The sequence below is a fragment of the Anguilla rostrata genome, chromosome 3 (assembly GCF_018555375.3).
Source record: "Anguilla rostrata isolate EN2019 chromosome 3, ASM1855537v3, whole genome shotgun sequence".
Lineage (NCBI taxonomy): Eukaryota > Metazoa > Chordata > Actinopteri > Anguilliformes > Anguillidae > Anguilla > Anguilla rostrata.
Window position 1 is genome coordinate 7,724,925 of NC_057935.1, and position 26,992 is coordinate 7,751,916.

At 49.2% G+C, this 26,992-nt stretch overlaps 1 protein-coding gene across 3 annotated transcripts in view; it reads left to right on the forward strand.

The window, feature by feature from the left end:
* Positions 1-874: 874 nt before the first annotated feature.
* LOC135250027 (protein phosphatase 3 catalytic subunit alpha-like) overlaps positions 875-26,992 on the forward strand; it is a 45,812-nt gene continuing 19,694 nt past the window's right edge. Inside the window, exons 1-4 of one of the 3 annotated variants that reach the window (XM_064325835.1) lie at positions 875-1,165; positions 17,742-17,942; positions 22,823-22,947; positions 25,818-25,929. In XM_064325835.1, coding sequence (XP_064181905.1) covers positions 1,111-1,165; positions 17,742-17,942; positions 22,823-22,947; positions 25,818-25,929 — 493 coding nt within the window. In that variant the 5' untranslated portion in view covers positions 875-1,110. Of the gene's footprint in view, positions 1,166-1,683; positions 1,791-17,741; positions 17,943-22,822; positions 22,948-25,817; positions 25,930-26,992 lie in introns of those variants that run through there. The other 2 variants (XM_064325833.1, XM_064325834.1) reach the window with 2 other exon arrangements.

Consider the following 26,992-nt stretch of genomic DNA (forward strand, 5'->3'; position numbering starts at 1 on the left):
CATTACATCTCTCAACAAAAAATATTTTTACTTCAAGAGGAAGTTAAAGTCCCTGGTTTTACAACAACAACAACAACAACAATAATAATAATAATAATGACTTGCTCTGTATAACACCTTTTTATTTATGTGGCACCTTTTGTATGAACAATGCATCTCAAAGAGCTTCACAGACATACGGTTTCACTGGCAAGTTCCTCAGCAAGTGTCATGTTACTACCATAATGTGCTGCATTGCGTTTGTTGCCTCTCATCCATCCCCTCTCCCCTTGTTTTCCAAGCTATTACACTCAGATTTGATTCTGCCTCCATTTCGTAGTAAGATATGAATATTATTTACGTTAATCGGCAATTCAAATAGGCTATTACGTGTGCTTTCCCTGAGAAATAACGTGCACTGAATCCATTTACTTATTTTTATGAATATACCTTATCGAAACCTCATCAAGCCAACTTCTGTACTGTCCGCGATGTGCGTTTTTATCCATGTTTTGCATTCGTCAGGTATTATCACAATGACATTCCATTCCCCACAAACTAGCAGTTTTCGTTAGTTGTGGCCAAATTAACAGCCAATCGTCGTCCACTGACCAAATGGCTGCCCCTGCGCGGCACGGAGAGTCAATGAAAACTGTGCGGCGTGATAGGACCCCACTCCTGCACGCAAGGAGCAAAGTGAGAGCGGCATGGAATTGCAAAACATGGCGCGTGAATTTGGGAAACCCCGGCTTTGCCTCCACCTGATGGCGGTATGAGGCAGTCCCTGGAAGCGATTGCGTGGGAGTTCCCTCTTTCGCCATGTCGGGGTGGTGCAGCGCAGTGAGGATCTCCTGAACTGAACAGCATCTCTCTCCCCCCCCCCCCCCCTCTCTCCACCCCCTCCCCTTTCTCTCGTTCTCCATCCTCCCCCACACGGCAGCCCAGCAGCCCAGCATCCTCCTTCTCCGGGTAACAGCAGTCCTTCCCAGCCAGGCGGTGATACACGGAGGGACAGCACCGAGTGATGCTACTGCAGCAACCGCATCCCGCACCAGCGAAAACACACCACGAATAAACAGTCACATCTGCAGGAGGAATTAAAAACGCTCGCGCTCTAGACGGCAACTGCTCATGAAGATGTCTAACGTTGACATGGTCTTGAACGCCGCCGACCGGATGGTCAAATGTAGGTGTATTTATCCGTTTTCTTGTATTTTATTTCTCAGACATCATTACTTAGGTTTTGACTTGCTTTGGGTTACTTGTTTATAGTCACTGTCGCTGTTTGTGCGTTGCAAGTTCCTACCTCTCGTGCGTTTTGTGTTGCTTGGGTAGGTTTAATTAATAAGATTAAAAACCATGGTTTTGCTATCTCGTGAGATATTACAGAGAAACACAGAATGCAGAGAGATTGCGTTTTGATCTAAAATGTACGTGGGAAGGAATCTTTGCTGTTCCCTTGTGTTCTTTACCACGTCTCAGCGACATTTCGATGTCACGTTTTGCTTTGATCCTTTTACTGTACGGATGGACCAACAGATCCTGGTTAAATGAGGCAGAGTTGTTTTGGATGTCTTTGCGGCCACTGCGCGAGGCGGTGATGCAGCAGGATTTCACGAGCACATCAAGTCTCTGCGCCTCGTGAATACGTGTAGCGTTACAGAATTCACTGGAGGGGGGAGAGAGAGGGAGAGGGAAAGAGAGAGAGAGAGGGGGGAGAGGGAGGGAGAGAGAGAGAGATGCGATTAGCATCTCGTTCCGATGAGACACTTCTTGCCGTCTGAAGATGACAGCGAAAGGAAGACTTAAAGGTAAAATGTTATGATTTAATGACCATATCCATCTCAAAAAAACCTGTTAGACTTGCCGGCTCTCGACAAAGGTCGAAAAACTATCAATTCTATAAATCAAACCGGAAATTCATGTAGCATCAGCAATCAAACTGCAAGAATGTCCACTCCGCTGACCTAGTAAAATGTGTTGCTAGGTTCCAGATTAACGCGCAAACAGCCTGATGTAGTCTATATGGTGATAACATTAATGCCTTCAGAATTTTTCTACGATCGGAGAAGGCTATGGGAGTTAGCCTGTGTGGTGTAATCTGCAAGGACTACACAGATACGATGTCTGTGATTTTGTGATTATTATTGTTGCGATGATGGGAATCGCATTAATACGAATTCGTTTGGTGTCTGTAGGTTACGAGATTATAGAGGTGAACCCGATATTTAGGCTATTTCTGGTGCGGCCTTTATAGCTTATACTTCGATGACACCTATCGCGTTCGTAACCTGCCACATTATTTAGAGATTTTTTAATCAATTCAGTGGACATGTCCCTTTTAATTATAGCCCGTGTCCTCGCGTTCAGCGAAGCCTTCGGAAAAGGTGCGCATCTGTGCGAACGCGCGTGTTCCACATTAACAACATTTGCAGCCTTTTTGAGCCGTGGTCTATTTTGAGGTAGTGGGGCACCACTGACAGCAGGTTCTCTGAGAAAATGGAGTTTCACAATGCCTTGTTGCGTATTTGCGTATAGCTGCTGCCATGGAGGCCGCGCACGATTTTATTATTGCGATCCCCAGTGTTTATAAATGGGATCTTATACGTATCTGAGAATATGTGGGAGGGTGACGTTATGGTGGAAACAGGTTTGTTTAAACAGTAGACTGATTCCGGCACTTGCATTTAATCTTGTGTACGTGTAGCTAATGATGGTCATTCTAATACAGTAATGCCGAGAGCTTGTTGAACCATATCTGTTGATTTAGGGGATGTTGCAATCGACCGGGGATGAGAGGAGGTAGAGCGGGCGTTGCTGTTTGATTTGATGGGGCCTGGTTTTTCTCATGCGTGAGTGTGTGAAAGCCAATGATGGATCTGCAGGAACGCAGTAGTACTTGGCCGTGGTGCCCGCGGTCGAACGCATAGCAAGCGCGGCCACTGCACTCGACATCCCATAATCGCTGCACGCAGCAGGCATGACCGCCACCGCGCACAGAAACGGGATCTACAATAACAACACATTGCCAACGGCCTGTCTGCGCAACTGTTTGCAATGGATGCGCACTGCAAGTACGGATCTAGAGCACCTTGCTGTGAGTCTGTGCGCGCGGAGACATACGGGCCGAGGGAGCAGTTCTGCAGAGCGCGCTACATTTAGTAGGGCACGCGGATGACGCATCGACGCTGTAATTCAGAAAGTAAAAAGTAATGGTATAACAGGACAGACTGCCCAGTGGGAGATCCTGTTGGCCTGTCAGGGTGCAGGGGAGGTGGATCCAGTGGGAAACTGTAGTCTCATTGTTAACACCTCTGTGGTCGTGTTGAGTTGTCTGAAAGCTCGGCAGTTTTTAGTGATAATGTTTTGTGCTTGTGGTACTCTAGGGTAAGACGAGGATGAGGATGAGCAGGGATGGAATGGAGAGAGCTTAAAATGATGCAGGAGAGAGGGCGCAGAGAGGAACGTAGTGGGTGCAAAGGGGAGGTGGGAAAGTGGAGAGAAGCAAATATGTGTGAGTGAGAGAAACAGGATGAGTGGAACTGTGAGAAGAGCAAGGATTGTAACAGGAGAGAGAGAGGGTGTGTGTGTGTGAGAGAGAGAGAGATAGAGAGAGAGCTTAAAGTTCTAGCTGGTTCGCAGAAGGCTTGTCTTATACCAGTGCTCTGACCAATCATTACATTTACATCTTAGGCATTTAGCAGATGCACCTGTCCATAGTGTCTTATTCAGCTTGCATTCTTTTTTTTACACACAGTCCATTTATACAGCTGAAGCAATTCAGGTACTGGGTCTTGCTCAAGGGTACAACCCCTGGCGACAGCCTCTGGGAGTCAAACCCGCAGCCCTGGGAAGCCCAGTTCACTAACCATTATGCCACACTCCTGTCTCAAATCAGACACCATGACATATGTGTGGCATCGGAGCCTACATCAATGCAAAGACAGTAGACTTTGCCTTCATTTGCTCTCAGTCCCGGACAGCAACGGCAATGAGACAGGGACAGAGGCTAATCTGTACGACAGCGAGAGAGAGGATGAGAGTAAGCCGTGTGTTTAAACGCCAGTGAATGTGACCAGGTGTGTGGCCGGCAGGTGCAGGTGCTGATGCGGACACGCCAGGTAGCTCCGCACTATTCCCCCTGGGAATGAAGAAAGAAGGTGAAGTCTGCCATTACCGTGTAAAGGAACCGTCAGGGACACGGTCCTGTGATAGCTGTTTTGCCCAATGAACGAGTCTGGTGAAAATTGGTTTGGGCTTGGTCGTTACAATCGGAGCTGGAGGTATGAAACTGTCTGACGACAGAGCTAGGGTAAAAATTTGTTGATCACTTCCAGCAGTAGAATGAATTATCGCGAGTGACAAGAAAGTATAAGACGTCCAGACATAGAAATATGGAGGAACTTGTCAGCTGCCAGATGTTGACAAAAAGGCCTGTGTAATTGCTCATCATGTTCAACCTACTTGTCACATGAAGCTGTCTTTGGAGTAGATGGGAATGATAACTTTAACTTAAGTTTGTCAAAGTCAGCAGTGACGTGAATTATGTTGCCAACCTCATATCACGTCAGTTTTTTTTGCCATGTCGTTTCCTTTGCTAATAAACAGTATTACATGGTTCCCATGTCTTTTATCAGTCCTATTAGTTCAGTGGTGGACAGTAGCACATGTGCATAGCGTCCGAAAGAGTAATTGTTTTTTAAAATGAGTTGAATAACTCATTTTAAAAGAAGTGTGGATGTACAGAGATCAGCTTTGACCACGGATTATGAAATGGAAGAGCTTTTTCTTTCAACATGGTTGTATTTATAATGTGCTGCAGAGTAGACAGTCTGTGCTCTATGACAGAACAGTGCAGGTCCGTACAGTGTGTCCTTTAACATCGGTGTGCCTATGTGTGGTGTGTGCATGTGTGTGTGTGCATATGTGTGGTGTGTGCATGCGTGTGTGTGTGTGTGTGTGCATGCATGTGTGCGTGTGTGTGTGTGTGTGTGTGCATATGTGTGGTGTGTGCATGTGTGTACGCAGAGTGCATTTTCAGTCCTGGGCTTTACCACAAACACGGTGAGCATTCCAGCATGTCAATAAACACGTATGGCATGAGCACGCTTGCTAAAGGAAAACTCCAAGCTAAAGCACTTACATTGTTAGTAAACATGTAGCAGCGATGTGAAATTCATCCCAGGGTTTATTACCTAGGACTACTTTCTTTTACTTGACTTTCTGTGTGGCTAACCAAACTCTGTGCACACATTTAATTTTGTCAGAACCTCACCCTTTCAATGGATAGGAGGCAATGGGGTTAGTTGATGGTCAGACAGGGAAGCTGCTGCATCACTGTGGGTGAAGGGGCAGCAGTAGGTGGGGGGGAGGGAAGGGGGGGCGGCGGCAGTGGTGGTCATAGGCCTGAAATTGGGGAGACAGCATGGCAGAGGAGTGACCGGAACGGGGGTAAGGATGAGGTCACCTCTCTTGTTTTGAGAATCTAATCCCTGACAGAAGGTTCCGGGGGCTGTTGAGTCACAGTGAGGTGAGCATCGGACCCGGTGAGGACTCGGCTGCTTTCCCTCTCGGCCAGTCAGCCGCCACCACCGTCCCCGTCGGCCAATCGGTAACGAGCACTGCCTCTTTTCGCGATCGCCGCCGGCCGGTTAGCGTCGCTGTCTCGGTGCTATGATAAAAGCGACGGATCGAAACGATTACGGATTTTATTTCCCAGTGGTCGCATTCAAAGCCTCATTCCGAGACGCGATTATAATTTGGAGACATCGGCGTCGCTTCAAAAAAAATGATATATTTACGTAAGCTGGTGCCCGTAACCAGGAGGAATGTCTTGGCTTGTGATCTCACATGCTCCGTAACTCTGTTAGAGAGCCAGGTTTTCCACACGAGTGTCGCAGGCGTGTAGTTTTTTGGCCTCACGAAGAAGGGCCCTGTGATACAAATGCACCGTCGAGCGGGTATCCCTTGGAACGTACGTCCGCCCCCCCCACGCGCAGTGCATACACGCTCGGGCTGCTTAACCCCACGCGCAAAGGGCTACGCATGCCGCCGCTCACTGCCCTGAGAGAAAACCGCTCAGCTGCTCCCTCTGGAGGTTATCCAAGCGTAGCGCAGCGGGACAGCACCACAGACTGTGTTCACACCTTTACTGACCCCCAGCCCCCAGAGTGGGACAGGGTGTATTTTTAGTCAGCTGTGAGTGCTCTGTGGATAGAGGGTGCTCTAATGAGGCCGAGCTATCGGGGCTGCCCCATTGTTTGTGCCGTTTGTGTGCAGATGGTCTTTCGCGAGCGAAGTGTGCATTAATTGCAGGGCTTCAAACGGCTCTTAAAAAAAAACCCTTCAAAGACGTGTCATGCTGCATGGCCGATCTGGGTCACAGACGGCGCGATATGCAGGCGCATGCGTACGCATACACACACACACACACACGTGCGCACATGCACACACGGACACACAGGCACACACACACACACGCGCACATGCACATATGCGCACATGTGCACACACACACGTGCACATGCACACATGCGCACACACACACACACACACACACACGCACATGCACATGTGCGCACACACACACACACACACGCATGTACACACACACACACTCCTGGGTTTCTTCCTCTCTGCCGTTGTCCTCAGTCACTTGTTACTTTTAACTGTACCTACTTTTTTGTTCAGCCTGGGAGAAACTCACTCACACACACACACACACGCACACACACACATACACACACATGGGTACGGACATTTAAGCAGCACTAATTTGGGGTGGTCTGATTCAGCCTTGACAACGCTGCAGAGACTAATCATAATTAAAGTCTTGCAGTTGCACCAGTTTATGGGGACTATTGTAAGGCTAGCACTAGCCCTGTTCATTAGAAGTTACTGAAGGGGTTAGTGTTAGCCCTGTACGTTAGGAGTCACTGTAGGGGTTAGCATTAGTTCTATGCTTTAGTCATTGTAATGATATTTGTTAGCTGTATACATTAGGAGTCACTGTAAGGGTTAGGGTTAGCGCTGTACATCAGGAGTGACTGTAGGGTTTAGCGTTAGCTACTGCAGCTATCATGAGTAGGGGCTGTTCTTTGTGCAGGTGGCCCTTATCAGTGTGAAGCCCCGGAGTTGTTTGGTGGGTGGTTGGGAGTGTAAAAAGGGGCTGCCAGTGGCATCGCTGGAGCCCAGCGGGGGTGTGCCTCCTGGAGTGTGGAGGCGTAGCATGTAGCGTGTGTGGCATGTAGCACGTAGCTCAGCTGTGGCCCTCCCCACCACCTCTGGGGCCCTGGAACGTACGGGGCTGCAAGCGGCCTACTTTGCAAAGTGTGATTCTAGGCCATTATCTGTGTTAGTCCTGGTGGGGCTCCTCCAAGCCCTGCACGTCCTGCAGAAAGGTTGTGCTCACCGAGGGCCCCAACCGGACGGGGGGCCCCCAACATGAAGGGGCCCACTCCACCTGGCAAAATGAGCAGCCAGCTAACCAGGTGTCTGGGACAGAGGATAGATGGGGAGTGTAGCGCATTGTTGTGAAAAGGGTCTCTTTTTGAAGGGGTGCTTCAGGAGTTTGGTGCTGTTGATGATTGATCGATTTGTTGATCGATTGATTGATTGAGTTTAAGTACATTGCACCCTATTTGGTGCCCAGTCCATAACGGCTTGGTAGACACTGACGCATTGTTGTATGCCCAAGTTCCTGCATTTTGCATTTCAGTATTTAGGCATATACATATGTCTTCATGTGCTTACTTGAAGGCCCTTTCTGTGGAGCCTTCTGGGCTTCTGCTGGTACTTTAGTTGCACCTTCTCATTGCCTGCAGTTTTTGTGCTTTTCCATCCCGCACGATTCTTCAAGGGACACAGCCTTAGGCAAATAACGCCAGGTTATCACAGGTAGCTTCCTCTCAGAATACAGTACAAGATCGCGGTCTTTTCTGTCAATGGGATGGTCAGAGCTCCCGAGGCATTGTGTGGGTGGTGATCATGAGTCACGTTCGTTCCTCTGAGACCTGGCAGCGGACAAATAATTGGACCAGCGTTCTGAGTCCTTGGCATGATGTTTTTTAGGCATAAGCTCACACAAGCTTTTGGTTCAACCTCGACCGTAGCTTGACCGAAGAATTGAGGGTGTGGCCATCAGCCGGGTTATCAGAGGTGGTTTACTTTCAAAATCATGGACGTTAGCGTTATCTTTCAATGTCCTCCGAAGTCCCCTAAATTTTCTATTTGTCCCCTACAGGTGACATGAGTCTCTGGTCTTAATCTCAAGAACCATATATTCTACTAAGCATACATTACACGATAAGGGACATTCAATAAAAATAATGTATGATATTTTTAACAATATTTTCCCTGCAGCATATTTTTGTCATCCAAGACACTTTTATTACTTAATACTTAAACTTATTTCTCCCAGTATCATGAAAAATAAGTCCCCCATCAGAAATAGGTCCCCCCTCTGTCATTATGACATCACAATTCAAAGAAAGGAACGTCTGGTTCAGCGAAAGTCGTGGGAGTGATATCCAAAAATAAATTTAGAAACTAATTTCTTGCATCTAATAATTATTATAACAACTGCTTCTCCAGCTACCAAACTGACAGTGTGTTTAATCGTTTATCAGCACTGAACATGCACCATTTAAAATGCATACATTCATGCATGCTTGCAGAATAAGTGCATCTGCCCATAGTAAATGTTCCTTAGGTACACAACAAATTGTGATGTTGTACACAACAAATTACAATGGCGTCAGAAGGGGGGCGGGGGGGTCATTTTCTGAGGGGGAAATTTTTTTTCCACTGGGTGTCAGGAGGATAAGAGGATGATGTTTACACCAAGAAGACATCACACGGGCAGGATTTAGAGTGAGGCTGGTGGCACTGGGGCCCATTGGTGGACATAGAAACAGCCCAGGAGTCTGAGTCTACCTCATGAGACTGTGGGCACGTGCTTCCTTAACCCCTTTAGGTGTAAGGTCACCATGTATGTGATTAGAATGTTCGTAACTGAACATTCTGACGCTGATGTAACCATCACTGCTGGTAGCTGAACGCAGTGGAGTTTGAGAGCACTGATTTAGAATTTTGAAAAAGAAGGGTTACTCTTTTAGCTCAACCTGGCTGTAGAAATCTGTAGAAATCTTATATTTATATTTACAAAACAAAACCTTGTATTTACAATGGCACTCATCCTGAATATGATGCTAATCATTTTTTGTTATAACGAATAAAAGTAGACCATTTGAAAATCAACTATCGGCGATAGGCAATTATGTTCGCATTAATATCATCACTGCGCTGCTGTGAATTTCACGCCGAGTGACGTTAATCATAACGAACACGCTGCTTATCCGAATTGATTCAGAGATTGAATTACGGCCCAGTTGTATGTAGATTTTTTTTTTTTTTAAAAGAAGGAAGTGAAATGGTTCTTTGTGACGTGCGCGCGGCTGTCTCGGCTGCGGTTGTCTTGGCTGCGGTTGTCTTGGCTGCGGTTGTCTCAGCTGTTATCTGTGGCTGTGAGACGGCGGTGGCGGTGCTCGGGGTTCAGTCAGAGGCCCACCGTCGGACGAACGGGCTCCCGGCGGCAGCGGTGACGTCCGGCGGAGCGGCGCGTTCGCCCGTGAGCCTGCTGTCGTCATCCCCTCCAGATGTCTCCGGTGAATAATTTCCAAACGGGCGGCGGCAGCGGCGGTGGCGGCGGCGTCGGCAGACGGGGCCGCTTCTTTAATTGCGCTTCTCGGTTCCGGTTGAGCTTGATTGTTGACGGCGTCAAAATGACACAGAAGCGGGGGGAGGGGGGGGGAGAGAGGCACCGGAGCGGGGCGGAGCGGAGCGGGGCGGAGCGTCTGCCGCGTTGCCGACGATACCTGCGCCGTTCCCCGAACAACTGGGGCAGCCGGGAGGCAAGCGACAACCAAGCGCGGCCAAGAGGTCGCGCGGCGAAACCGGACGAATCGCGGTCGAATCCCGGTCGGCCTGCAGCAGCAACTACTGTAAACAAATAAAGCCGGGGGAATATTAATTCGAGTCTGAATTAATTTGCTCGGTCTCAGCAAAAGCCCGGCCGTAACCAGACTATGACCATTAGACCTCAGGGGTGAGGACACGCTTGGGTTCGTCCAGTGTGGTAAAAACGCAAGGATTCTTTGGGTTTCCGTTTCATTGGTTCCTCCCAGTAATGTGTCGGGTGCCGACAGATTGCCAGCTGTTTTCGGTGAGCCTCATGAAAATTGAATTTCTCCGTTCCGCAAACATACGCTTTCTACACTTTCGCACACTGCCGCTGTACATCTGTGACCGTGACACTGAGAGTGATGATGGTGGACGTCCTGTGCTACGCAGTAAGAGCGAGCTTAACGTCAAGGCAGTTATAAGGACCCGTTTGGTCAATGTACAGTGTTGGGGAAACTACTCTGAAAGTGTAGTTGTTCAAGCTATCAACTACTTTGCACTGAAAGTCGTGACACGCGTGTGTGCAATGCCTTCTTTTTGCACACTACTACAAAGGTATTGCAACTGCTACACAAACAATGTTGTAGTTCAATTACCAGATGGCTGCTACTAGTTCAACTACATGTACTTAAACTACTCCCCCAACACTTTCAATGCATTAGGGTAGTAAATAGGAGCGTACAGGCCTCTTTTCACAAGATGCTGTATAGTACATTCACCAGGAGCTGATAGGCCAATCAGAGCTTCGAAGCACATGTTAGGTACTGATGAGTCGTATGTTTGGGGGCGGAGCCACCATCTGCAATGGGAAGTGAACACGGTGCTGTAGTTACGCATTAGGCTTAATCAGATCATTAGTCTGACGCCGCGTTTGTTTTGCAAAAAAACGGACAAACATTTGGATGGATGGATATAAAAGACGAGCTGGAGAATCTGACTCTGTCATGCAGCGACAGGCAAAAATAAATGTTACTCAAACAGAATTTCAAATTCCGACGCTTTGCCAGAGATAATTAGTGCTGATAACATTTGTCTGTGTCTAGTATTCAGAAATGAAAGAGTAACCACAAATTAACCGAAATGAATCAATTCTTCGGCGTCTGGCGGCTCATTTTGTTGTTCTTGGACAGACGCAGAATGTGTGTGAATGAATGATGCAGAAATGTGCACTTATTCCAGTGAGTCCCAATGATGGGGCAAACCATCACGTGGGAGTTATCAAGGCCCCTGGAGATCAAGACCCGATCAGGGGAGGAGTTAGACTGGTGTCTGGAGTCAGGGTTAGGGGACCTATGAGAGATGGGGAGTGTGTGAGCGATGTCTGTGTGTGTGTGTGTGTGTGTGTGTGTGTGTGCGTGTGAACTTGTGTGTGTGTGTATGTGTGTGAGTATGTGAGTATGTGTGTATATGTTTGTGTGTGTGTGCGTGTGTGTGTGTATGTGTACATGTGTACATGCATGTGTGTGTACATGTGTGCATGTGTGTGTGTGTGAGTATGTGTCTGTATGTTTGTATGTGTGTGTGTGTGTGAGCAGCTGAACTTCCCTCACATCTGAGTCAGGCAGGACAGAGAGTGTGTTTTCTCTGACTCTATCTAGTCTATCTAGCAGATACAAACTCTATGTGAATGGCAGATACACACTATCTGAATGGCAGGTACACACTCTATCTGAATGGCAGATTCACACTCTATCTGAATGGCAGATACACACTCTATCTGAATGGCAGATTCACACTCTATCTGAATGGCAGATACACACTCTCTCTGAATGGCAGATACACAATCTATCTGAATGGCAGATACACACTCTATCTGAATGGCAGATACACAATCTATCTGAATGGCAGGTACACCCTCTATCTGAATGGCAGGTACACCCTCTATCTGAATGGCAGGTACACACTCTATCTGAATGGCAAGTACACACTCTATCTGAATGGCTGAAACACTCTGTCTGAATGGCAGGTAGATACAGTCTTTCTTCAGCTGTATGGGTGAATGGTTCTTTAGCTGTATGGGTGAATGGTTCTTTAGCTGTATGGGTGAATGGTTCTTTAGCTGTATGGGTGAATGGGTGAATTATTAAAGCAACGTCTCACTGTACAGCGGCCTTACATAATGATGCTTCCCTGGGGTGCAGTGGAGAGAGAGAGAGAGCTACAGAGAGAGACAGTGAGAGTGAGCAATAGAGTGAGTGAGACACAGAGAGAGAATGAGAGAATGGAAGGGAGACCTGAGAGTGTGTACAAGAGTGAAGGAGCAAGAGAGAGATTTGAGAGGGGGGCGGAGAGATGGAGAGAGAATTACAGTCACTGCACATTGCACGTGTATGAACTTGCACATGGACATGCTTGCATACGCCTGCATGTGCTCTCACACAGATGTGCAAATCAGTTCAGCCCCCACCACACACACACACACACACAAACACACACACACACTCACACTTTCTGAAACCCATTGTGCACCCCTGACCACTTTAAATACCATTCATATACTCTCATCTGAAACAATTAATTTTCACTCTGATCCATCTGAAACATATTGCATTTTCATGCTTGGTTTGGTGCCGACGCATGGTGATTGCAGACAGACTGTGTGTGTGTGTGTGTGTGTGTGTGTGTGCATGTGTGCCTGCAGGTGTGAGTGCATGTTTGTGCGTGTGTGCATGTGTGCCTGCATGTGTGTGTGTATGTTTGTCCGTGTGTGTCTACGTGTGTGTGCATGCGTGTTTATGTGCATGTGTGCATGTGTGTGTGTATGTGAGTGTGTGCATGTATGCATTTGCGTATGAGTATGTGTGTGCATGTGCGTGTGCGTGTATGCATGTGTGTGCATGCGAGCATGCGTGTGCATGTTCATGTATACATGTGGGTGTGAGTATGCATATGCGTGGATGCATGTGTGTATGCGTGTGCGTGAGTGCATCGCTCCCTCTCTCCCTCCTCGCCCATTCTGTTCCCCCTAGCTCGAGGAGGACAGGACCGCAGAAGCTTGTCTCGTGAGACTTAAAGAGAAAACACAAGATAAAGGCGAAACACTTCCGACAAATGAGCTGGAAGCAGCCGGAATTAACAGCAAATAGATGACTGAGTCCTTCAAGTGATCTGTACTCTGAAAAACAGCCGAGGAGGAAGAAAGACAGAGAGACTGAGGGAGGGGGAGAGAGAGAGAAGGATTGGAGACAGGGAGTAAGGAGAGGTGTTTGAAGGAAAACATGAAAGCGCAGCTGGAATTCACAGAGGGGCCGTTTAAAGACGCAGCGGAGGAATAAGAGCGTAGTTTTTGTTTGGCTGTTTCAGAGGTTTTGTGATGATGGTTCAGTAGCGGCCATCTGGAATGGGGGAGGGAAACCTTTTGAATGTGACGAATTGTTGGAAGTCTGTGAAGTTTAAGGAGCGGGAGGACAGTGCGATTGACAGGGCCTGTTCAGTCTCCGAGCCGTGTTTGTGCTACAGAATTGTACCTGTATGTACGTGTGTGTGTGTGTGTGTGTGTGTGTGTGTATGTGTGTGCGCAGTGACGCTCAGGCCCTGTCACACTGGCTGCTTTCCAACAGCTGGTTGCCCGGCAACATCCACCAAAGCTCCACTGGGTAGCCTCTCTCTTCCTCTCTCTCCCTCTCTTTCCCTCTCATTTTCTCCACCTCTCTTTTTCCCTCACCGATCCCTCAGCTCTCACTCTCTTTGTTTCACTCTCTCTCTCGCTCTCGCTCTCTCTCTCTCTCTCTCTCTCTGCATCTCTAATGTGATCTGTTGATATTAGTGTATAAATGAAATGAACGCTCTGATGTGAAGAGGATGTGGTGTTAGTGCTCATTTACACATGATGAAAACAGGAAAAAAAATAGGACAAAACCACTGATGGGTGGGAGTTGCTGTCAGTGGCTGTCAGGGTTTTGCTGAGTGTGTGTGTGTGTGTGGTGTGGGGGTGGGGGTGGGGGGGAGGGGTGTTCTGTGACAGGGCAGTGGTGAGTGGGGAGGAGAGCCAGGCGTATCCACCGAATACTCCCTCCCCACCTCCCCCGCAGGGACCCCCCAGTATCATTTTACACACCATGTCCTCTAGAAAGCACAGGGCATGGGATCAATCTGTGGTCATAGCTGAGACGCCTGCCACCCCAGCCTCCTCAGAGTTCCCCCATTCCGAGGATCCTTCCGGAATGTGCTCTGTCCGAGTGCTGTGCGTATGGAGCTGGACCGGGGGGGGGGGGTGCTGTGTATGGAGCTGGATCAGGGGGGGTGGTGTGTATGGAGCTGGACCAGGGGGGTGCGGTGCGTATGGAGCTGGACCAGGGGGTGCGGTGTGTATGGAGCTGGACCGGAGGGGGGTGCTGTGTGTATGGAGCTGAACCAGGGGGTGCGGTGTGTGTATGGAGCTGGACCAGGGGGGTGCGGTGTGTATGGAGCTGGACCAGGGGGGTGCGTGTGTATGGAGCTGGACCAGGGGGTGCGGTGCGTATGGAGCTGGACCAGGGGGGTGCAGTGGTATGGAGCTGGACCAGGGGGTGCGGTGTGTATGGGCTGGACCAGGGGGTGCGGTGTGTATGGAGCTGGACCAGGGGGTGCGGTGTGTATGGAGCTGGACCAGGGGGGTGCGGTGTGTATGGAGCTGGACCAGGGGGGTGAGGTGTGTATGGAGCTGGACCAGGGGGGTGAGGTGTGTGTATGGAGCTGGACGGGAGGGGGGGTGGGTGTGTGTATGGAGCTGGACCAGGGGGGTGCGGTGTGTATGGAGCTGGACCAGGGGGTGCGGTGTGTATGGAGCTGGACCAGGGGGTGCGGTGTGTATGGAGCTGGACCAGGGGGGGTGCGCTGTGTATGGAGCTGGACCAGGGGGTGCGGTGTGTATGGAGCTGGACCAGGGGGTGCGGTGTGTATGGAGCTGGACCAGGGGGGTGCGGTGTGTATGGAGCTGGACCAGGGGGTGCGGTGTGTGTGGAGCTGGACCAGGGGGTGCGGTGTGTATGGAGCTGTTCCAGCAGGTGCGGTGGAACAGCGATGGAAACGCAGCGGCCCTTGCAGTGTTGTTGCTGCCGCTGTTTCTGAGTCGCCCACTCTGTGCTGTGTGCAGACAGGCCCCAGAATGCTGCTATCAGCCCCCATAAGCCAGAGCGCACACATCACACACACACTTTAACACACAGAGCGCACACATCACACACACACACTTTAACACACAGAGCGCACACATCACACACACACTTTAACTCACAGAGTGCACACATCACACACACACTTTAACACACAGAGCGCACACATCACACACACACTTTAACACACAGAGCGCACACATCACACACACACTTTAACACACAGAGCGCACACATCACACACACACTTTAACACACAGAGCGCACACATCACACACAGACACTAACACACAGAGCGCACACATCACACACACACACTAACACACAGAGCGCACACATCACACACACACTTTAACTCACAGAGTGCACACATCACACACACACTTTAACACACAGAGTGCACACATCACACACACGCTTTAACTCACACACAACGCATGAATCACTGACATACGTAAGCACACAGAGCACATGCATTGCGAGCATGCTTGGACGCACCAAGCACGCGCACCACAAACGTGTTGTGCAACACGAGACGCACACACCGTTAACATGGTCTAACACACAAACCGAACACATCAGAAACATGATGTCACACAGAGTGAAGGCGTCAGAAACACACTGTCTTCACGCTGAGGACACAGCACGCCATGATCTTTCACCCAGTACACACACCATAATCATGCTCTGTCAGACAACGAACACACACACCAGAGAAATGCTAAATCATATGTAGCACACGCAGAAATCCATTCTGTCACACAGCTCATCAGAGTGCTCCGTCTGACGGACACCTGCCAGGAAGAATCAACATGATTGGGCCTTTTCACTTCAGTTCAATGATGTCACAGTTTTTTTTTATTGCAGCAATATACAAATACCCTCAGGGCCACAGTGTACAGAAGTTTAGAAACGGTTGTTGGCATGAATAAAACACACCATGAATGAAACACAAAAAAAGCCAGGATGGTTAAAAACACAGTACAATACAACAGCTGTCAGCTCTCCTTCATAGCCCAGTGCTGGGGTACAGTGGGCTTTGGAAAGGCCCTTTTTAGAGTGCATTGTGGTGCAGATGGCTTTGGAAGGGCTGTTTTAGGGGCGACTGGTACAGAGGGCTTTGGAAAGGCTGTTTAGAGGTGCACTGTGGTGCAGAAGGCTTTGGAAAGGCTGTTTTGGGGTGCACTGTGGTGCAGAAGGCTTTGGAAAGGCCATTTTTGGGGTGCACTGTGGTGCAGAAGGCTTTGGAAAGGCTCTTTTTTGGGTGCACTGTGGTGCAGAAGGCTTTGGAAAGGCTGTTTTTTGGGGTGTGCTGGGGTACAGAGGGCTTTTTGAAAGGCTGGTTTTGGGGTGTACAGGGGTTACAGCTTTTCCACATGATAACGGGACGGCGTGCACACGGATTGAACGCCCTGTCCCAGGGCAGCACACAGCTGCTGAAACATGCAGGTTTTTAATAATTCCACAGTGCTTTCCTGACCTCTTTTCCCCGTTAATCAGGGCTCTGTGCTTCACAAAGCACTTTCGAGAACTTTCCCTGGGAGCGGCAACCGACTGGAATCACAGTTTCGTTAAAATACGCACCGAAGCTTAAGAGCGTGAGACAGCAGTGCGATTATAATAATGATTCATGTTCTCTCATCACACACGTACACGCGCACGTGCACACATGCATGCATGCAAGCACACACATACACACATGACACATGCACACATACTCGCACACACATACACACAGACCCGCACACACACACACACCCACACACACACACAAAGGCTCACTCTGAAGTTTGTGGAAACGAGCATATGTTTCAGTTCTAATCACATAACAGACAGCGGTTGAAGCTCCCTGCTGAGGCATGAGATTTCTCCCTTTCCCCTCAAGTAAAACATGCATTATTCAGAGGCAGCTGAAACCGGAGTGATGATGGTGTTGACTCTTCTTCCTCATTCCGCGTACAGTCCTGAGCACTGTGTCTCTGTCTTCTCACCTGACTGCCGCAGTCTTATAATCTGTGTTGCACTGTCTACTGCGCTCACCTGTGTCTCCCCTGTGTCTCACTGGCTGATCTCACCTATGCCTCACTTGTGTCTGCTCTACTTACCTGTATCTTACCTGTCTTCTTCCCTTACCTGTATCTCACCTGTGTCCTCTCTCCTTACCTGTATCTCACCGGTGTCCTCTCTCCTTAACTGTATCTCACTTGTGTCTTCTCTACTTACATGTATCTCACCTGTCTTCTTTCCTTACCTGTATCTCACCTGTGTCTACTTTCCTTACCTGTATCTCACCTGTGTCTGGTCCCCTTACCTCTATCTCACCAGTGTCTGGTTTCCTTACCTGTATCTCACCTGTATCTGCTCTCCTCACCTGCATCTCACCTGTATCTGCTCTCCTTACCTGTATCTAACCTGTATCTGCTCTCCTTACCGGTATCTCACCTGTGTCTCACCTGTGTCTCTCTGTAGCTGCCTACCCATCATGCATCTCAGTGCGTCTCTATGCGCTTTGGACGCTGCCCTCTTTGTCACCTTTCCTGAGTGTTCCTCATACCTGTGTGCTGCTGTGTGTCCATCAGGTTGCCAGTCATGGCAGAGGAGTTTTGCCTCAGGCAGGCAGGCAGGTGGGGTGCGCTGTGTCCGCGCTGCAGGCGGGGTGCGCTGTGTCCCGCCTCGCGACCTCTGACCCCGCTCCGTTTCCCTCCCCAGCCGTGCCCTTCCCCCTGAGCCACAGGCTCACCATGAAGGAGGTGTTTGACTGCGAGGGGAAGCCGCGCGTGGACCTGCTGAAGGCTCACCTGACCAAGGAGGGCCGCGTGGAGGAGGCCGTCGCCCTGCGCATCGTCAACGAGGGCGCGTCCATCCTGCGGCAGGAGAAGACCATGCTGGACATCGAGGCGCCGGTCACAGGTGAGCGCACCTGGGCTGTGCGTGCGGTCTTAGAGAGCACAGTCTCTGTGCTTTTATAGGGCGGCACAGAGAGTCACAGAGCACAGTCACACACACAGTCTCGCACGGCACAGTCACCAAAATGTTACGGGGCTGCACACTATGACAGTCATAGTGCGTGGCGAATGGTTACATTACAAACATTTACAAATAGTGGTGAGCAGTCATAGTGCATGTGGAATGGTTACATTACATTACAGTTACATGTTGTGAGACGTAGTCACAGTGCATGGTGAATGGTTACATTGCTAACAGTTACAGACTGCGGTGAGTAGTCACACTGCATGGTGAATGGTTACATTACTAACAGTTGCAGACTGCGGTGAGCAGTCACAGTGCACGGCGAACGGTAACATTACATCACGAGCGGCTGGAGGCCGTGGTAAACAATCGCTGTGCGCGGAGAGGGAGGTAGAGAGAGACAGAAATAGAGAAAGAGACAGAGAGACTGAGACATCGTTCCATATTGTGTTTGTGCCCATGTTTGAGCTATTGTCATGTAAGTGTTTGGAATACAAATCCCAAACTCGGCCTACATCCAAAGGCATGGGCAATGGGCTGGTAGCGGAAGCAGGGACATGGCTGTGGGCTGTGGGCATCACTCCACATTTCTGTTTGCTCGGTTTATGTTTGTAGTAACACTGAAATGCATATGAGGAGAATGCGTGTTGGCGTGTAGCGGGGGGCGGGGGGGGTATCGAACGGACAGAGCGAAGCAGTGGGGACAGCGGTAATGACTGCTGCACATGGGCGGGCAAAGAGGGAGGTGGGTATTAGGGGTAATAAAATGGGCCTCAGGAGTCTGACGTAACACAGAGCAAAACCTTCACCCCTATGTGGTAACGTCACATAAATCTTATCCCCATTTTATTGCCATTGGGTATTATTAGGAAGGAGAGGTGCCTTCCTACAAGGGTGAGGTGGTGTGGTCAGTATATCTTTATAAGGATGAGGGGGTGTGGTTATTTAAGGGTGGTTGTGACTAAGTGTGGGTGAAAGGGTGTGGTCAGTGTCCCCTCATAAGGACAAAGGGGAGTGGTCAGTAAGACTTAAGGGGGGTTCAAAGGGTGGGTGGGGGGGGGGGGGGTGGCTAGGAACGGTGGGCAGGTTCTCAGCTATGGACCGTGTCGAAACCTTCAGTCCTCTGTCATTCAGAACACCAGCATTAACATACGCATCACCGATTTGCTGAGCCAGTTTTTCCCCAAGAAAAGCCCAATTTCTTGGACCGGGACCAGTGACAGTAGGCCATGAGACGAAGATGAGCTGAGATTAGAATTTAAACCGAGGTCCTGCTACAGCAGATGCCGAGATGCTTACTGGACAGAGTGAAGGAATTCGACTCACATGTCCTGAGTCGACTGGCTCCCCAAAAAAGGGGGTTCCCTGCCTTGAATATCCTTCCCCATGTTATCACTGTGGAAGTAAATGCACAGTTTGACAGCTCCTGCTCAACAGACAGTAATGTTTGATATGTGACAGAATCCTCTCCATGCTGATGCTCTGCCCCAAGCAGATACAAGCTACCAGTTACCAGCCAACTTTACATTACAGGCATTTAGCAGATGCTGTTTCCAGATCGACTTACACAGCTTTAGCATTTTTACAATGTCTCTGTATATACAGCTGGATATAAGTACCTCACTGAGGTTAAGTGCCTCACTCAAGAGTACAACAGTGTCCTACCTGGCAGTTGAATCTTTCGGTTACAAGGTCAGTTCCATAGACTATTAAACTACACTGTTGCCCAACTCAGCGATGAGATTGGTGCACATGCACCTGTAGTCCTCTGTGTGGTTGTGTATGTTCTTTCAGGTGACCCACAGTAGCTTAGCAACCTCTCTCTGGCTCTCATCAGCACCGTCAGTACCCTTACACTGAGCCCGCATGCACACGCATACACACAAACACACACACACACACACACACACACCATTGAGTGCATCCAGGCTGAAGCCTGGACTCTCCCTCTACCATGTGACCTGCCAAGGTGATTGACAGCCCTCTGTGTGCTGTCGTAAGTCTCGCAAGTTGTCCGTGAGTAGTTGTTCTTGTGCACAGTAAGCACGGACACTTTGGGGCCCCTCATTCATGGCCATTAACATCATCTCTCATTGAGTCCACTCACTCACAGGATTCAACCTTATGTAACATAAACTCTTTATGGGGGGGGGGGGGGGTTGCGAAATAAAAACGGGTTAAAAAAAATTTAAAAAAACAAACGGATGAGGAACTTCAGTCGCCGTTCGCTTCGCTGTGCCGCCCACGCCGCGGATCACGGGGCCCTCCCGTTCGCCTCGTCTGATCGATTCGGGGGATTGTGGGTAGGGGGCGGAAAAGAATGACCCAGGTTTTTGTTTTCATCGGCAGGCAAATGTAATGCACCGGTATTTATGATGTCCCCTTTGTCTTACTGTTGGGTTGGGGGGGGGGGGTTGGTGGGAGGAATAATCATTGGTACAGACAGTCTGTTTGCAGTGAGGGGGTGGGGGGGGGGGGGGGGGGGGGGGGGGGGGGGGGGACTGTCGATGAGCTACAGTTCAGCTGGGGGAGGAGAATGGGGCTGACACTGAACCATCTCAGAAGAAAAGAGGACATATATTTTATTTATAAACCATGAAATATGGATGGTGATGTGGTGTGTGTGTGTGTGTTTGTGTGTGTTTGTGGTGTGTGTGTGTTTGCATGATTGTTTCATGTCTTTGTGTGGGTGCGTGTCTGTGTATGCGTGTCTACTTGTGTTTGCATTTATGTGTGTGTGTGTGTGTGTGTGTCGGTCTGCCCTCTTGTGTTTGTGTTGGGGTGTGTGTGTGTGTGTGTTTGTGTGCTCTGTTAGTATGCTGTCTCCTTCAAGTGCTGGTAAAATCTGAGTGGACACACAGGCCATCGTGGTACTGGTAGTGAGAAAGCGAGAGAGAGTGTGAAAGTGAGAGAGAGAGAGAGCGAGACAGAGGAAGAGAGAAGGGTGAGACTGAGAATAGGGAAAAGAAGGGGTGAAGGAGAAAGAGAAGGGGGAGACAGAGATAGACATAGCCATGTCAGCATGGCTCGTTGACAGTAATAGGTCAGCTCATACAAGAAGCTGTCAGGCGTGAGGAGAGGCCCGCTCGGACGGACACGGACAGACGGACGGACGGAAACATGCCAGTCCTGCCACGAGCATGACTTGTGCTTGTTTCAGCAGTTTGACTTCGGCCTTTAGTTAAACCGATTTCTGTGGGGAAACTCCTTTTAAAAATTCATAACCATTTCTCAGACATGTCTCTGAAGGGAATATATATTACGTTTCGCAGGGCAAGCTCAAATAATCTGGACCTGAGAGCGCTTTCAAAAATTGTGTCACAGACCAGTAAAATGACTGTAATAATAATAATAATAATAATAATAATAATAATAATGATTTTAATAATGTAAATGACAGAGAATGAAGAGGTACAGAAATTACATGGGCGCATTCATCAGAATTCCGGGGGTCATACACTAATGGGAACTCTAGAATGCGGTAGGTTTTACAGTTATTCAAGTTTTCTTGGGACACCAGTATTCATACCGTACTGAGGCATCCACGTGCGGCAGGTTCCACACACGGCATTGCATTTTAAGAATGAGCTTCAACTACTGAAGTGCGGTACACTGGCACACAGCACTGGCCACGTTTATTTTTTTTAAATTTCACTTCCTTTCCTATTGGCCCAGCCGAAGGTTAATGGTCTCCCGACTCTCAGCCGCAAACACGCTAGCTAGCTAGCTAGAGTCCCGGAACACAGAAGGGATTGATAACATTTTAAAAAATGTACTTTCCCAGTCCTTACAGTGCTTGTGCTTGCGCGGGTGAGCGGGAGGACCGTTGTGGCAGTTGGGATATGCGCGTCTCCAGGGACCGTGGTGGAGCTGGCTGGCGCGTTCGTGGCGTGCGGTACATTGTGTTCGATCACCGGTATTCTCCCCGATGTCCGGCGTTCCCGCTTTGTGGGGACTGCGGTGTGACGGGACCTCTGTACCCCACACCACAGTCGGACACAGGGCCGGAAAAGCCAGCGCTCACCTGGCCGCCTCCCAGCAAACGGCAGAGGGCCAGGCAGAGAAATATGCGCGCAACTTATTTATTTATTTTCATAAAAATCACGTCGCCATGGCAACAGGAGTTTGCAACTCCTCTCTCTCTCTCTCCGGGAGAGAGCCGGCGAGCCAAGGAGCTGAGCACGCGCGCACGTACACACACATACACACACAAACACACACACACGCACTAAATGAATGCATTCATGCATGTCCACACATACGTATTCACGGAAACGCACCGATCCGTCCACTTACACATGCGTACCCACACGCACATGCATACGCGTACACGCACCTAATCCTGATCACGATCAGTCCAGCCTACACTTTCTGTCTCTCCCGAGCCAATATACTTCCTCCCTCTGGGGAATTGCTGTACTTTAATCCCTCATCTTTGTGCTCGCGTTTGAGTCGTATGTCTCTCTGGATAAGAGCGTCTGCTTGTGCCAGTGCATTAAGTAAGCAAGCCCCAGAATAGGGGAGATTTTTGTGATGCAGTGGTCAGAGAGGATGATATAATTGGTGGTTGCGGTTTGTGTGTATGCGTGTGTGCGCGCGCGCGTGTGTGTGTGTGTGTGTGTGTGTATGCGTGTGTGTGTGTGTGTGTGTGTATGCGTGTGTGTGTGTGTGTGTGTGTGTGTGTGTGTGTGTATGCGTGTGTGTGTGTGTGTGTGTGGTGTGTGTGTATGCGTGTGTGTGTGTGCGTGTGTGTGTGCGTGTGTGTGTGTGTGTGTGTGTTCACGCTCCGCTGACTAACGGGGACCTGGGCTGCATTTCAGTTTGCGGAGACATTCACGGACAGTTCTTCGATCTGATGAAGCTGTTTGAAGTGGGGGGGTCGCCTGCCACGACGCGCTACCTCTTCCTGGGCGACTACGTGGACAGGGGCTACTTCAGTATCGAGGTGAGGAACCCCTCCCCCACCAACGCAGACCCTTCCCCACACACTGTCACCTAACACCTACTCAGGGCTGCGCGATATGGCCAGAATATCATATTTGTCATATTATGATGGCATTTGGTTTTCTAATTGAAATTACATGAGAAGTTACGTTCAAAACATTTGATAGCCTAGTAGGCTAAACATAAAAACCACTAATGTGCAACCTGCAAATGTTTGGCTGTTATACAAAATATTCAAGCAAAATAAAAAATCCAAAATTCTAGGATTGTAATGAAATGATAAAATAAACTTTCAGGTAGGGATAGGGAATACACTATATTGATGCTTATATGCTTGTCGAATGTTTTTTTAAGCGTAACGACAAGCATGACCGGCATATAGCATATTGGCTTTCATCTTTTTTTTCTTTAATCGTACCTGACGTGGTAGTGAACGTCCGATCTTCAGAGGCCAAACAAAATGCTTCTGAATAAAACCAAAAAACCCCTTCCCTATCTACTGGGTGTTGATGTGACATCAAGGAATGACATCTAGGATCTATTCGGTTTCCAGACCTTGCAGATTCTGTGTGATTGGCCGTAACACGTCACATGATCAAATAAGAGAGATTACGCTTTTAAAAACATTTCGGTAAATGTCAGTGTGGTTTATCGCCCCAGCGCGATTTCCAGGTATTCCTTCATAATTTAAAAGTGCAGCCAGATGGAGCAGAGCCTGAGAGGTCATCGGTGATGTCATTGCTGATGTCACTCGGCTCTGACAACATCTCTGCACGTGTTATTTGCGACGTCACAGCATGCTTTTAATGAAATGGCTTGAGTTTCATTCAAAGTAGACAGTCCACCGTAAGTTTACGTCAAAATGGTTTATAAATTTTTAATTCATTGGATGAATAACAGTAAAATGCCACTGAGGACAGTTTTGCAACACCACATACTGTTGTGGGAATTCATACTGGTGTGTCTAAAATACTGGTACACCGCCCAGCCCTACATCTACTGTGTGTGTATGTGTGTATGTGTGCATGTGTATGCGTGTGTGTGTCTGCGCGCGTGTGTGTATGTGTGCATGTGTATGTGTGCACGTGTGTGTGTGTGTGTGTTTGCTTCCCTAGGCGCACTCTAGTTTTAAATCCCCTCTGACCTGACGGTACACTCTTATGGCAGAGACCCAGAACCCCAGGATTCGCACCCTGGCGCTCTGGCTGTCAGACACACACGCTCTTGCTCCCGGGAAAGGCTGCGAGCTCCTTGCATCCCAGCAGTGCTCTGTCAGTGCAGGAGCGTATTCACAGGGATCAGAGCACAAAGCCTACATCGCCTCATAGTGTGCAGGCACTGCCTTGAGGCTGGTGCCTGAAGGGCTGGGGGGGTATTTAAACCACAAAAATCATGCTTTACCAGGCTAGCAGGACCCGAAATGCCATTTCACACACATCAGCACTGTGCAGAGAACCACAGGAAGGATCTAGAGGCCACAATACACAGGTCTTGTTTTTAGGCAGTCATAGACCCATGCCCCGCCCCCCTTCTCAGTGACTCAGTCATAGACCCGGGCCCCGCCCCCCTTCTCAATGGCTCAGTCATAGACCCATGCCCCGCCCCCCTTCTCAGTGACTCAGTCATAGACCCGGGCCCCGCCCCCCTTCTCAATGGCTCAGTCATAGACCCATGCCCCGCCCCCCTTCTCAGTGACTCAGTCATAGACCCGGGCCCGCCCCCCTTCTCAGTGACTCAGTCATAGACCCATGCCCCGCCCCCCTTCTCAATGGCTCAGTCATAGACCCATGCCCCGCCTCCCTTCTCAGTGACTCAGTCATAGACCCGGGCCCCGCCCCCTTCTCAATGACTCAGTCATAGACCCGGGCCCCGCCCCCCTTCTCAGTGACTCAGTCATAGACCCATGCCCGCCCCCCTTCTCAGTGACTCAGTCATAGACCCATGCCCCGCCCCCTTTCTCAGTGACTCCGTCATAGACCCATGCCCCGCCCCCCTTCTCAGTGACTCAGTCATAGACCCGGGCCCCGCCCCCCTTCTCAGTAACAGCGCTGTGTCTCGCCGTGGGCTCAGCTGACCTCACAGTCTGGTTTAGCCGCGCAGGTTCACTCGTCAGATGTCACCGGATAGAGTGGCGGTGACAGGGGAGGCCAGAGAGGAGCCATTCAATCTGCAGCCTCTGTCACGCCCGCCGTGCTGACAGGGACTCTCAGACACTGAGGTTAATAGCGTGAAGAACGTTTAAATATCGCACACCCCCACCCCGCCAGCCCCTCTTCACCTGAGTCGTGCGAGGACACACTGAAGGACGCACAAAACTGCTCTTTGTGTGTGTGTGTGTGTGTATACGTGATAGTCCATGTCTGTATTTGTGTGTTTGTGTGCGTGTGTATGTGTATGTGTGTATGTGTGTGTGAGAGAAAGTCTCTGTTTGCCCATGTCTGTAATTGTGTGTGTGTGTGTGTGTGTGTGTGTGTGTGCATGAGAGAGAGTCACGTGTGTCCATGTCTTTGTATGTGTTGACTGCTTGTGTGTTTGCGTATGCGTGTGCTTGTCCATGCTTGTATATGTGTGTTTGTGTATGTGTGTGCTTGTCCATGCTTTGTATATGTGTGTTTGTGTGTGTATACATGATAGTCCATGTCTGTATTTGGGTGTTTGTGTGCGTGTGTGTGTGTATGTGTGTATGTGTGTGTGAGAGAGAGTCACGTGTGTCCATGTCTTTGTATGTGTTGACTGCTTGTGTGTTTGCGTATGCGTGTGCTTGTCCATGCTTGTATATGTGTGTTTGTGTGTGCACTTACTGTGCGTGTGTCTGTGAATGTATTTTCATTGAAACGAGCGGTAACAGACCGGTTTGTGTTCCTGTTGCAGTGTGTTTTGTACCTCTGGTCCCTGAAAATCCTCTACCCAAAGACGCTATATCTGCTGCGGGGAAACCACGAATGTAGACACCTGACAGAGTATTTCACTTTCAAACAAGAATGTGAGTATGTCCTGCGACTGCACGCTGTGCCTCCGAACCCCTTTTCCCTCTCACCCACTGACCCTTGAGAAGGAAGGTTAGACAAACAAGACGCCACGGGGGTTTTGCAAAGTCGTTTTTAAAATGATACCATATTTTTTTGTTCTTAATATCTATACTGAGCTCACGGTAGCTTTCTTAAAGCAACAGGGTGCATTGTGGAATAGCCCTTTGCTGTATGTACTGTAACATGCTGGAACTGAAAATGAACTCTGGATGATGGAATTGTTTACAGTATAGCATAATAAGCAAAATACAAATACTCTATTCTGTTCTTCGTGGCATGCATAGCTGTTTCTGACAATAATAGTGGTTGAAAAGCATCCAGTTAAGAAAAATTAACAGATTTTCTTCATTCTGGGATTGCAGCTGTGGTCGAAATGAAAATCAGCATACACGGGGGTCCTCACGACTGAGTTTGAGAACCACGGGGTTAGATGAGGGAACGTCTTGGTAGATTCACGAAGTCTAAAGCTACAGTTCAGAATCCTACTAAACTCACTGTTGCGTTGTTGAGAGTCACAGGGTGCATTGTGGCGAGGCATCACGGTTGTGCTGTAGCAGAGTGGAACTGAACTTCTTCTGGCCAAAACCATTAGTTAGTTAAACGAGGAAGGGTAGGCATGTGCCTAATACACAGCAGAATTATTCTCTAATGTCAGCCCCCCCCCCTTAATTGGGCTCTCCGCTGTTCTTCCTGCCCCCCCCATCATCTCTTTGAGTGCTACAGCCTACACTACTGTCTGCTGTCCTCCTTCTGTTCCCTCTCCTCTCCCTCCATCTCTTCCTCTCTCCCTCTCCTTTCTCTCGTACCTCTTCCCGTCTTTCTTCCTCTCCATCGCATTCCCTCTCTCTCCATCTTTCTCCCGCTCTCTGCTTCTTTCCTTTCTCTCCTGCTCTCAGTCTCCATCTCGGTCTCTCCATCTGTCTCTCTCACTCCCCTGTCTCTCTTTCTCCATCTCCATCTCTTTTCCTCTCTTCACAATCATTCCTTTTCTCTCTGCTTCTTTCTCTCCTGCTCTCA